Here is a 13,330-nt window from a genome sequence, read left to right as displayed (position 1 = left end):
TGTTTTTTTTTTTTTTTTTAGACTAACTCAAGTCCTTGGCCTTCTCAACATACATAGATAGCAGTTCTGACTTCTAATCTCCACTTCTCTTAAACGAATGCTCAGTGGTGGGAACCGAGAGCGTGGGAGTATGCAACTGGAAGGTCAGAACTTTTATTTCCCACTCTTAGGGGATCTAGTTTCCTGGGCTTAGACAGCTTCTGCTGGTACCAGACTGAATACACTTGTCATCTGAAGAGCAGATACTGGAGGGAGAAAAATACCATCTCTTTGACAGAAAAGCAAGGCCTAGAAAAAAGGAAACAACTTTCCCGCAGTCATGCAGCTAATATGGGGCAGACTGCAGACATTTTGCTGGGGTGGTAGCACAGGCTAGCACTTGGGAAGAGGAGTCAGAGGATCTCCAAATCCCAGGCTTTTGCTCCCCCAACCCCAACAGAGTAGAAAGTGGCTTTGCTACCGTCCTCAGGTAGAATCCTGTTCTCTTTCCTAGTCTCCTTCTCCCTGGATGCTTGCAACTAGAAACTGAGTTATTTCTCTACAAGTAAGAGAGAGCGCCTGAGTCATTCCATTTGCGGCAGGAACGCTGATGGACACAACCTGTGGACTCCCTTCCACCTTGGTCAGCTGATTGTACCCAGCTGTGGCAATGGCCTGTGTGCTCAGGCAAGCAAAGTGCCCATGTACTAAGTTGAGGCCTGCTGCCCATGCATACCAGGTGGCTGACTGGAGCCTATGCTGCACCTGCTGGACCTGTGTCAGTTTCAGTTGGCCCATGGGGTCCTCTAACCCCATCCAAACATTACCGACTACTGCCCAGCTCTTTGTTATTGTCTGTTAGTGTTCTATTGCTAGGAAGAGTCACCATGACCATGACAAGTTTTATAAAAGAAAACATTTAATTGGGGCTGGCTTACGGTTTCAGAAAGTCCATTTTCAGCACAGCAGGAGGCATGGTGGGATGCAGGCAGACATGGTGCTGAAGAAGTAGATGAGGGTTCCAGATCCAGATCCACAGGCAACAGGGAGAAAGCCACTGGCTCTGACTTGGGCTTTTGGAAACTCAAAGTCCACCCCCAGTGACACGCTTCTTTCAACCAGGCCACACCTCCTAATCCTTTCGAGTACTGCCACTCCCTAAATATTAGAACATATGAGCCTATGGGGCTGTTCTTCAGACTACCACAGTTAGCCTCCAGAACTTGATGGTAAGATCCTATTGTTGAAGATTCCACCTACTTGAGTGGAGAATTCAAGTTGGTATTCACCGGAACCTCTACCCCACGGGCTAGTTTTCCCAGTACTAGAAGGAACTAAGGGACTCCTAAGGGAGAAAAGTCACCAGCAGTCTTACCCGGCTGTGAACCCTGTGAGCCACAGTAATGGCGGGCGATTTAGGCTCACCAGTGCATTAGTGGCACAGATGCTGTGGGAGTAACCAATTACTTTCTGACTGAATTTGAAGCCTGATCCATAAAATGGAACTAGTACTGTTAGCTGGGCCAAGAAAAAATATCCACGATTAGCTCAGTGATAGGCTCTAGGGAGAACCTAACATGGTTATTGTGTTAGACATTGTAACAACCCCCATCTCAAGCTCTTCTTCACATCCACAGATCACCTCATCTCCCATTCTTTACCAGAGAAGCTTCCTTTTACAGAGAGCACAACTGGTCAATGTACAAAGGGAAGGCTGTTGAGTGCTAAATGGGACAGGCAGGTTACATGCCCTCTCCCCAAAGCTCAGGGATCATTGTAAAGGAGGGGCAGAAAGATTTCAGGAGCCAGAGGTAGTGAATGTGTGCAGTGAGACAACATTTGCTGGACATGAGCTCACAGAGGGTGTGCCTGCTTGCATAATGCCTGTACAAGATCAAGCCAATTGAAATCCCAGCATAGATGCCAGTGGATAAGGAAATTCTATTCCTGAGTAGCTATAGTTGGGAGAATGTGAACCCTTAGAGGCTGTCCATGTTTCAGGATATTACCCTACACTTACATATACAGGCATCACTAACTAGACTCAGTGAGTTAAAAAAAAAGGTATGGTGGTACACACCTTTAATCTCAGCGCTTGGAGTCATAGGCAGGCAGATCTCTCTGAGTCTGAGGTCAGTCTGCTCTACACAGATAGTTCCAGACCAGACAGGACTCCATAGACTCTGCCTAAACAGAGACAAAAACCAAAGAAACAAAGAGATCAAGAGAGCTGCTGAGTGGGCCTGCACATGAAATTGTTCAGAAGAGGAGATGGGGATAGGATAAAAATTGGAAGGGAAGGGAAAGGGTTTGTTTGGACTTAATCACAATGTATTATATGCTTGTTTTCTTTTTTTTTTTTTTTTTTTTTTTTTTTTTTTTTTTTTTGGTTTTTTCGAGACAGGGTTTCTCTGTGGTTTTGGAGCCTGTCCTGGAACTCCCTTTGTAGACCAGGCTGGTCTCGAACTCACAGAGATCCGCCTGCCTCTGCCTCCCGAGTGCTGGGATTACAGGCGTGCGCCACCACCGCCCGGCTATATGCTTGTTTTCTTAAACAGTTAAAAGATCTTGGCGCTGGGAGCTGTGAGACTGCTAAGCAGGTAAAGGCACCTGTTGCCCTGCTGCCCTGCTGTCAAGCCTGATACCTGAGTCCAAACCCTAGGACCCACATGGTGGAAGGAGAGAACTGGTTCCTACAAGTTGTCTGTCTTCTGATCTCTTCATGTGCACCGTGACATACACACAAACTGAAAAACAAAGGACACTAGCTTTCGCTGTGGCATGCATCCCCGTACATGTCTGTCTGTCTGTCTGTCTGTCTGTCTGTCTGTCTGTCTCTCTCTCTCTCTCTCTCTCTCTCTCTCTCTCTCTCTCTCTCCATCACACACACACACACACACACACACACACACACACACACTATATTGAAAAAATAGATACTGGCATTTCCAGATTGTCAGGAGAGAGAATACCCTCTGCCAACCTAGATTCTTTTTTTTTTTATTTTCGAGACAGGGTTTCTCTGTAGTTTTTGGTGCCTGTCCTGGAACTACCCCTTGTAGACCAGGCTGGCCTTGAACTCAAGGAGATCCACCTGCCTCTGCCTCCTGAATGCCGGATTAAAGGCGTGCGCCACCACTGCCTGACAGGACTTCACATATTCCAGGCTAGTCTCTAATTTATTTATCCAAGAATGAACTTGAAGTTTTTATCTTGACTCTACCTCCCAAGTGCTACGATTACAGGCACGCGATATCATGTTTACTTTATGAGGTATTGGGATTGAACCCAGGGCTTTGTGGATGCTAAGGAAGCACTCCACCAACTAAGTTACGCCCCTAGCCCAACAGGGCAACATTTATAAGGGCAGAAAGAGAAATGAGGTTTGGGTGTTGGGGTGAACACCCTACAAAACAGAAAGAGTCCCTGCTCAGTCTCTCACAGGCTACTCCATGCCATTTCCAGTGCAGTCTCTGGTCACCCTAGATTTGATCGCCACCTGCTGGACACCAAAGCTATGCCTCAGCTTTCTCACTAGAATTTCACATTTATTACAGGGTTAAATTCTTCCTTTTAGAATCTGTTCAGATGAGTTTTTTTCTCTTGGGAGCCAGACTGATTGTGTTTCAGGGAGACAAGATACATCCCCCGCCATTCCCCAGGCTGCATTCTCCTAACCAAACATTTTTTTCTCCTGAGGCCAACCTGGATAAAGAGCTTCATAGTTCCTTGTTTCAAGTGCCCCAGGGTAGCTGAGCTCCACTCTATTTTGGGAAAACAAACTCAAAACAACACAGAACACTCTTGATAGCAATTGCACTTCTTTGTGTATGTTTTTTAAAATATTTATTTATTTATTTATTTATTTACTTATTTATTTATTATGTATACAATATTCTTTCTGTGTGTATGTCTGCAGGCCAGAAGAGGGCACCAGACCTCATTCCAGATGGTTGTGAGCCACCATGTGGTTGCTGGGAATTGAACTCAGGACCTTTGGAAGAGCAGGCAATACTCTTAACCACTGAGCCATCTCTCCAGCCCCTTCTTTGTGTATGTTATTCACACACCAAGTAGGCAAAAAATATTTCAGAGGGCACTGGCTAGCTAGCCTAATTCAACTTAATTTGATGCTTTCGGGAAATATCATCAGATACAGGGCTTGCAGGCTCAGTCCCAGGACTGTCTTCTCCCTTCAGATGCCGGCTGCAATCCTTTGGCTCTTCTGTTTCTGACTAACAGTCTATAAAGTGAGGTTCCCTACAACCCTAGTTTTTCTGGGTTGATTAATGTGCTTGAGTGGCTCCCCAAATTCTGAGAAACACACTTATAGTTTATCATAAGGAATATTAAAGGATCCAAAAATAGTTACGATGAGTGAAACCTAGTTAAAGGGGTACAGAGTTTCTACGCCCCAGGTATCTGTCATATACTGATTTCCAGGCCTGTTATCTTCCAGAAATTTGATCAGCTACTAAAGCTCTCAAAGCCCCATCCTTGTCAGGTGGTGGAGCACACCTTTAATCCCAGTACTCAGGAGGCAGAGGCAGGCGGATCTCTGTGAGTTTCAGGCCAGCCTGCTCTACAGAGCTAGTTCCAGGACAGGAACCAAAGCTACAGAGAAACCCTGTATCAGAAACCAAACCAAACCAAAACAAACAAAAAAGAAAAGCCCCATCCTTTGGGATTTTATGACTGCCTTCCAGGGTATAGGCAGACCTCTCTGGCATGAGGTAAAGGACAAGCCAGACCATGTTTTTATGGCCAGTTCCAGGACAGAAAGACTACAGTTTCTATGATCTGCTTTGGGGGAAAGTAAGTCCAATTTTTATAGCCTTTTTTGGGGAGGGAGATATGAGCCAAGAACTGCAAATAAAATCCAAAAAGGTATCTATCATACAATCACACCCTACTGTTGACAGGAACCAGCTGGCTAGATGACACAGGCCACAGGACCTCTGGGCAGGAAGAGGGTATTGCCTTTGCTTGGCTTTCTGTTTCCTCTATCTGATTCAAATAAAGGGAACTGGTGTGTTCATGTGCTTGCTCATTTAGCACTGATAACCATTAGAACCCATTAAAGTTATTGAGTGTACTGGAAACTGTGGACTAGCCATTCCATGAAGATCTTGAGCTGCAACTTCAGAAGGGAAAGTCATTTGTGAGTTTGACAGTTCTGAAATAAATCCTTCATTGGTGAAATGGGGACAGCATTAATCTACATCCTCAAAACGGGCTGCGCTGTACAACATCCATGCAGTTCACAGGGCTGGGAAAACAGATGTAGAAATTTCTCCATCTCCAGCTGACTCTACAATCTAGCTGAATCAAAAAGCCAGTCTTTTCTTATTTTCTGGATGTTGCTTTAAAAGGAAGGAATCAAGGAGGATTTAATAGGTTGTGGTTAATATGCTGTATAGGCTTCATGTCATTTCTGTAATGTCTTCAATCAACACTTCAATGATTTATTATTTTACATGCATTGGTGCTTTGCCTGTATTTATTTCTGTGTGAGGGTGTTGGATCCCCTGAAACCTGGAGTTACGGAGAGTTGTGAACTGCCATGTGGGTGCTGGGCACTGAACCCAGGTGTTTTGGAAGAGTAGCCAGGGCTCTTAACTGCCGAGCCATCTTTCCAGCCCCCCTCCTGGCACTCTGATTACAATCTGAAATTTATATGTGTGTGTGTGTGTGTGTGTGTGTGTGTGTGTGTGTGTGTGGAGGATGTGTACATGTGAATAAAGGTGCCCAGAGAGGCCAGAGGTGTTGGATGCCCTTGAGTTAGAGTTACAGGTGATTGCGACTACCTGACATGGGCAGTGGTGGCACACATCTTCAGTCCCAGCAGAGGCAGGGGGATCTCTGTGAGTTCCAGGCCAGCCTGGTCTACAGAATGAGTTCTAGGACAGCCAGGGCTACACACACACACACACAAAAAACAACAACCCTGTCTTGAAAAATAAAACAAACAAACAAAAAAACCTGAACTCTGGTCCTCGGGAAGAAGAGCACTTCCTCTTACCCACTGGGACACCTTCCTTACTCTTAAGGGCTTTGGTGCTTTTGTCCTACTTAAAACTTTAAAGGATCTGGGCTGGGAACATTGCTGAGTTAGTAGAGTGCCTAAAGCCCTGAGTTCAATTCCTAACACCACATAAACCAAGTATAGTTGAGGTAGAAGCAGGGATAGGAATTCATGGTCTTCAGGCAGCTGAGTTCTAGGCTGGGCCTGGGATGCCTCAAAAAGCAAAATCCCACACCCTTTAAAGGGATCTAAGTACACAATACTGTGATTTACCTTTAATAACTACTACACTATACTTTTTACTTGTAATTATTAGTTTGTGGATTTTTCATAAAATTAAAAAAATTCTGTATTTAAGGCCAGCCTGGTTTACAGAGTTTCAGGACAGCCATGGCAATACAAAGCCCTTTCTCCCAAACTACACACACACACACACACACACACACACACACACACACACACACACACACACACACACAGTGTATGGGTGTTGTTTTTGTCTGCACTTATACCTGTGCACTCTGTTTTTTTGTTTTTTTTTTTTTTTTGAGACAGGGTTTCTTTGTGCTGTTTTGGAATTCATGCTGTAGATGAGGCTTTGAACCCAAAGATCTGCCTGCCTCTGCCTCCTGAGAGCTGGAATTAAACTATGTTGGGTGCTCAATGAAGCCAGAAGAGGGTGTTAGATCCCCTGTAACTGGAATTGCAGCACCATGTGTGTGCTGGGAATTGAACCCAGGTCCTCTGGTAGATTAGCCAGAGATCTTAACTTCTGAGCCATTCTCTAGTTTTCTCTATGTGAACTTTACAAAAGATTTTATTTTTGCTAACTCGTGTGTGGGCCTGCATTCATGTGCTCTGGCATTCGGGGAGACTAGAAGTATAAAATTCCCTGAAACTGGAGGTAGAGGAGGCACTGGCTCAGGTCTTCATCTCTCCAGACCAAGTCTGTGAACTTTTTCTTTTTTTTAAAAAAAACTAAATCTGTAATTATGTTCTTTTTTTCTTTTAATAAACAATACAAATGTTTTATTTAATAGTCACAGGTCATCATGGGCCAAGTGGTGGATACTCAGGACCCAGCAGGAAGGTCAGTCAGCGCAACCTCCGAGCCTCTCTTTCTGACTCCAATAGGGTGAGCACATCTCCCTCTCGAACGGGACCTTTGACGTTTCGGATGATGGAACGGCTGGTGTCATCCATAAATTCCACACGGACCTGCGTGCACTGTCCCTGCGAACCGGTCCTGCCCAGCACTTTGGTTACCCTAGCGAGCTTGATGGGCTGCACGCGACTCGTGTCCATGATGGCGGCGATCAGGCAGAGACTGTAATTATGTTCTTTCTTGTAGTGATTTTAGAAACCCTTTGCCTACCCTGTGAGGTGTTCTGAGAGAAGTGGACGACTGACTCAAGAGCAGGAGAGAAGCCCAGGGCTGCACCTACAGCAGTTGTGACGGAGGGCTAAATAGCTGGAGTACGCCACCAGAACACCGTGACTCTAAAAGGCCCAAAGGGAGGGCTGTACCTGAAACAAATCTTCATGTCTACCTCCCATGTCATCTAGCTCTTCCGGAGCCACAGCTCTCGTGCTGGTGTCATCTTGCCTCCGTCCTGCCCTCAGAACGTGTGTTATGTGATAATTTGCCTCCTAAGCCGAAACATTTCTTTTTTTTGTTTTTTTTTTTTGTTTTTTTTTTTTTTTTGTTTTTTTTTTTTCGAGACAGGGTTTCTCTGTGGCTTTGGAGCCTGTCCTGGAACTAGCTCTGTAGACCAGGCTGGTCTCGAATTCACAGAGATCCGCCTGCCTCTGCCTCCCGAGTGCTGGGATTAAAGGCGTGCACCACCACCGCCCGGCTAAGCCGAAACATTTCTGTGCAAAGGTTTGACTGAAGGCAGTATGAGCTGACATACTAGCCCGGTGTTTTGTACTTTTCACCGTAGAAGGCAAGCACAAAGCAGGAAGTAGAATAAAGGGGGAGGTGTCCAGGGTTGGTATCAAGCACAAAGCAGGAAGTAGAATAAAGGGGGAGGTGTCCAGGGTTGGTATCAAGCTTTGTAGCACAAGCAGTAAACATTTTAGCAGCTTCAGACAGCAGCGTTTCTGGGCACCTCATTTTGAGGGAAACAAATGCATGCTAACCCTTGTTGCTATCTGCAGAGTTTGTGTAAACGATGTTTGAAATGCAGGTTCACTTCACAGAAGAGAATGAAGGATAAGTTTTGACAGAAAAAATTAGGCCAAAAGCTTGGCAAACACCTCAAATAGCCCAGTGGAGGTTGTAGGGCCTTAGCAGAAAGCGTCATTTAATCCCGGGCCTAGCTGCACAGCCTAGAGAACGCTTTCAGTGCCCTGCTAAAGCAGACCTGCCTCTGGGGCAAGCCTTCCAGCTCTGAGAATCGCTGATGGTTCTTTGAAGAATTCTCCCCTCCCCCACCCAAACCCATCTCCTGGGAACAGATTAACAAAAACTCCGAGTTGGGAGATGAGGGAAGACAGGCTGCTCTGTGATTCAGAAGCCTGACTTGACATGGTGAGAGGTTTCTTTGCTCTGCTTCTCTTGCCTCTTTTGATGATCTCAGAGAATGATTTAAGGAAAGGAAAACTTTATACAGCGATCAAAACTCTAAAATGGTTGCATAATTAATTTCTTCATAAAGATGGCTGAAGCATAGAAATTTGGCATTTCCTAGGTTATAGAGATGCTTCTGTTTGAGACAGGGTCTATTAATGAACTCTGACTGTCCTGAACTCTGTAGACAGAGATCTGATGCCTCTGCTTCCCAAGAGCTGGTTAAAGCTGTGTGTTGTTCTTCAGTCTGGACTACTAGTTCTGTCATTGTCTGCATAACCGCCCACTCCATCAAGTGCTGTAACCAACACATTCCTGCTCTTTTGAAGGACTGGAGTGATGTAGGAGAGTAAGCTAGCATATGGCACTCATCTTTCTGGGCTTTGAGGAGAGAAGAAGGGGAAGAAGCTAGCATATGACACTTATCCTTCTGGGCTTTGAGGAGAGAAGAAAGGGAGGAAGAGTAGGGAGGTGAAAAAGAGGATCAGGGAGAGAGATGAGAGAGATGTAGAGAAACTTGAACTTATTATTGGCTTTATTATTATTATTGATTTTGAGATAGAGTTACTGTGTGTAGCACTGGCTGCCCTTGTACTTGCTCTGTAGACCAGGCTGGCCTGGAGCTCAGAGATTCGTCTGTGTCTGCCTCCCGAGAGGATTAAAGGCATGTGCTACCACTGCTTGGTTTATTTTCTTAATTTTTACAACTATTTGTCACAGTTGGGTAGTTGTGGCACATGCTTTTGATCCCAGTACTTGGGAGGCAGAGGCAGGTGGACCTCTATGAGTTTGAGGCCAGTCTGGTCTACAGAGTAAGTTCCAGGACAGCCAGGACAGCCAGAGCTACACAGAGAAACCCTGTCTCAAAAAATCAACAAAATTATTTATCTTAGTTGGGTGGTGGTAATGGTGCATGCTTTCAATTCCCAGACAGGAAGAACGCTGAGTTTGAGGCTCTGGTCTACAGAGCAAGGTCTAAGACAGTCAGGGATACACAGAGAATCTATTCTAGGTATATGGGTGTTCTGTATACTACATCTGTGCCTCATGCCTGTGGAGGTCAGAGGGCACTGGATCCCCTGGGGCTGGAATTAGTCATTAGCCATCACATGGGCGCTGGTAGATGAACCTGAGTCCTTTGGAAGAGCAGCCATTGCTCTTAACTGCAGAGCCACTGGTCTAGACCTAGATGTTTTATTTTTTACTTATTTGAGACAGGGTTTATGTAGCTTTGGCTGTCCTTGATCTTGTTATGAAGACCTGGCTGGCCTCAAACAGAGATCCATTTGACTGCCTCTGGAGTGTTGGAATTAGAAGCATGTGCCACCACAGCTGACACCCCAGACTTCTGATCTTACAGAAGGAAACTGAAAACGCCGCACATTAGAGCAGTGTGAGCATTTAGCACACTGAGCACAAAGCTTCCTTTAGCCCTCACCGGATGACTAGTTCTCAGGCTCAGGTATCTGTACTAGTCAATAACACTATAAAAAGAAATGATCTCAAGTATACTGTGGGGTTGTAGCTATGCTGTCATCTCCTTAGGCTTAATAATATTAGGAACTGTCAGAGGCTGCAGGCCCTGAGTGGCTTAGTGTGGTGGTGTCCTGAGAGTAATTCCTAATAATACAACTTGCTCCTCAGATGACTCAGTCAAGTACCTAATTCACTGTATGCTCCCCCTTTGTGCTTAAAATGTCAAGTGTGGTTTCTGTTTCCTTCTAAACTCTGACTGATGAGGGACATTTAGAAGTAAATTATGGCCAGGTTTTAAAGCCAGCCCAGACCAAAGTGAGTTCCAGGACAACCAGAGCTGTTACACAGAGAAACCTTGTCACAAACAGACAAACAAACGAGATGAATTACAACACAACTCAATAACTGTTACTAAAGAAAATATAAGCGGAATGTGGTGGTACAGACCTCCAATCCCAGTCCTCAGAAGCAGACGGCAAAAGGAACTGAGTTCCAGGTCAGTCAAGGGATACACATAAAAAAAAAAAAAAAAAAAAAAAAAAAAAAGAAGGCATGAACAGAGAAGATTGTAAAGAGTTTGGAAGTTAATGAGATAACATTTGAGTTGGAATTTGAGCATGTGATTACACCAGGAGAAGTATCAGGAACAAGACCTGAGGATGGATGGTCATTAGATTATTTTTACCATCTTATGTGAGTGATGTGTGTGTACAACATATGTGCCTGGTTCCCTAGGAGGTGGGGACCAAACTCAGATCCTTTACAACAATGAGTGCTCTCCATCTCCTGACAGTATGGTCATTAGAGAGCACTTGAGGGACAGTGAGTTCACCAGGGTTAGACGACAGGGTGGGGAAACTGTAAAATGTAGTAGAGTTAAGAGTTCTGGCTTTTGGAGCTGTAGACATTACAATTTTGTTTCTTCTATATAGTAACCAAGCAACTCAGACTAAATCTTGTGAATTCTGTGATTCTCAGTTTCCTTATCTATCAATTGGGAATCCTGCCCTGGGATCACAGGCGTGTGACACCAATGCCCAGGTTTGTTTGTTTTCTTAGGCAGAGCTAGCCTGGGATTTAAGGGCACTCTTCCTGCCTCAGACTGAATGCTAGGATTCTAAGTGTGAGCTAACATACCCATGCTCTCATGCATGACATTAACATGGCCCCTACCACAAGTATCATAGGAAACAACTGCACGAGTAGAAATAGACTGCGGGACATAAATATAAATGACACTTTGAAGAAGGACAATGGGCTGCAGAGATGGCTCAGCTATTAAAAGCAGTCTTTGATCCCCTTTAGGGTGGTGAACGCCTTTAAATTCAGCACTTGGGAGACAGACACAGACAGATCTTTGAGTTCAAGGCCAGCTTGGTTCCAGGATAGCCAAGGCTACACAGAGAAACCCTGTCTCAAAAAAATCAAACCACCTTTAACTCCAATTCCAGGGGATTCTGATGCCCTCTTAGGGATTCCATGAGCACCAGGCCTGCATATGGTGTACAGACATATACACAGGCAAATATTCATATACATAATAAACAAAAATGCTTAAAAAAAGCCAGCAAGATGGCTCAGTGGGTAAGCAGAGTTAGATCCCCAGGACCCATAAGGTACAAGGAAGACTCAAGCCAAGCTCCCCTTTGACCTCCATGTCACCCTTTCCCACACAATAAATACATGCAATAAACAAAACTTAGCGTAAGTATAGACAACTCTTCCAGTGGAGCGTTCCTGTTCTATTATTGCTTTCCTCAGCACATACACTCCCTGTTCTAGTGGGAAGAGGCTGGAAAACCAGAGACAACTTTTGTCCTATTTCTTTGTAGCCAGTTAGTTACTTTCTATGTTTCCAGGGATTAAACTCAGCTCCTCACACATTCTAGGGAATGCTCTATCAGTGAGCTACATCTTCAGCTTGTAGGTAACTCCTTTAAACATGTGAATTAAGTTCTGTCAATCAGAAGTCAGCAGTGGTTCAGACAGGGCATGCATTTGGGGATGTTGACACTGGCTGCAATGTATTTGGCGGGTGTGGTAGCAGCATCCTAAATGCAGGGAGGTAACAGCAGGTCCCTTTGTAATCTTTAGAAGTCTCGAGTTGTTTCTTCAGTCTGCAGTGCCCTGGGTAGCTCCCTTAACAAGTGCTCTCTATTGGCTGCAGTAGCTAGATGAATTCTGTTCTCTGCAATCAAACTGTCTGAAAATGAAATGAGGTTTTTATTTTCTTTTTGCTTTTTCTTAGATAGGGTCTATGTAGCTCTGGCTGGTCTGGAACTCTCTATGTATTCCAGGCTGGCCTCAAACTCACAGAGATCTGCTTGCCTCTGCCTCCCAACTGCTGGGATTAAAGGTGTGCACAACCATGCCTGGCCTGTTTTATTTTTTAAAGAGTAGTTTTAAAAATTATCATTTTTGTAGTTAAGAAAGAGTGGAGAATAACCCATGGAAGTACGAGAGGGTTCGAGAAGCTGAGTGGTAGCTGCCTTCAACAGAGGCCTCTGGTTAGTCTCATCTCCTGGTGTCTGGACTCCTGGGAAGTCCCCTATCATAAGGAAAGAGGCTGGAGCATAAAACCAAAACGGTATTGTGAGATGAAGCTGGGTGGTTTCTAAGGTGAGGCCATAAAACAATTAGAATTTCCATTTTACAGACTGGGGAAATCAGGTGGCATGTTGTGAGTACTCTCAAGACAGGTCGTGCAGAGTCCCATGTGGGGAGGAAGTGGGCACTTCTGCCAACAACTAACTATCCTGCCAGACACTACAAGCCCTTAACATCAAATTCTTACCTACATCAGAAAAGCTGTTCTGGATAAACCGACCAAAACCACAGGAAAGGCTCCCTACTCAAGATGACTCAGCTAAGCTGATTCTGAATTCTGAACCCACAGAAATTGTGAGAACACTGTCTAACATTATTTTAATCCACTGTATTTTAGGAGAATTTGTTCTGCAGCAATAGGTAACTCATGCATTAGGGTAGAGCACAAAGTATGCAGATGAAGTGGAGGAGGCGCTGTCCGAGCTGCGAGTAAAGAAAGCTGATGACTAGTACCTTCCAACAAAGACCCGAGAGCGGGGAGCTTTCTATTTCTTCAAAGTAGTCTTACTACATAGCCCAGGCCTCAAACGCCCATGGATCTTTTGCCCCAGTCTCTTGAATACTAACACTATAAACATGTACCACAACCCCCGCTGAGAATACTAATAAAGGACTGCAACAGGTCAGGGGCAGTAGCACACGGTTTCTTTTTCTTTTTTTTTTTTTTTTTT

General features: G+C 44.8%; 1 protein-coding gene across 1 annotated transcript; it reads right to left on the bottom strand.

The window, feature by feature from the left end:
• Positions 1-7,021: 7,021 nt before the first annotated feature.
• LOC101980998 (40S ribosomal protein S28) lies at positions 7,022-7,325 on the bottom strand. Its single transcript, XM_005353777.1, has one exon. It carries the CDS (start codon positions 7,307-7,309, stop codon positions 7,100-7,102), a length of 210 nt encoding a protein of 69 aa, XP_005353834.1. The 5' UTR covers positions 7,310-7,325; the 3' UTR covers positions 7,022-7,099.
• Positions 7,326-13,330: the final 6,005 nt, after the last annotated feature.

The sequence above is a fragment of the Microtus ochrogaster genome, chromosome 15 (genome assembly GCF_000317375.1).
Source record: "Microtus ochrogaster isolate Prairie Vole_2 chromosome 15, MicOch1.0, whole genome shotgun sequence".
Classification (NCBI taxonomy): Eukaryota; Metazoa; Chordata; class Mammalia; order Rodentia; family Cricetidae; genus Microtus; species Microtus ochrogaster.
Note: the sequence above shows the minus strand (reverse complement) of the source record. Positions and strands in the feature narration are given on the sequence as shown.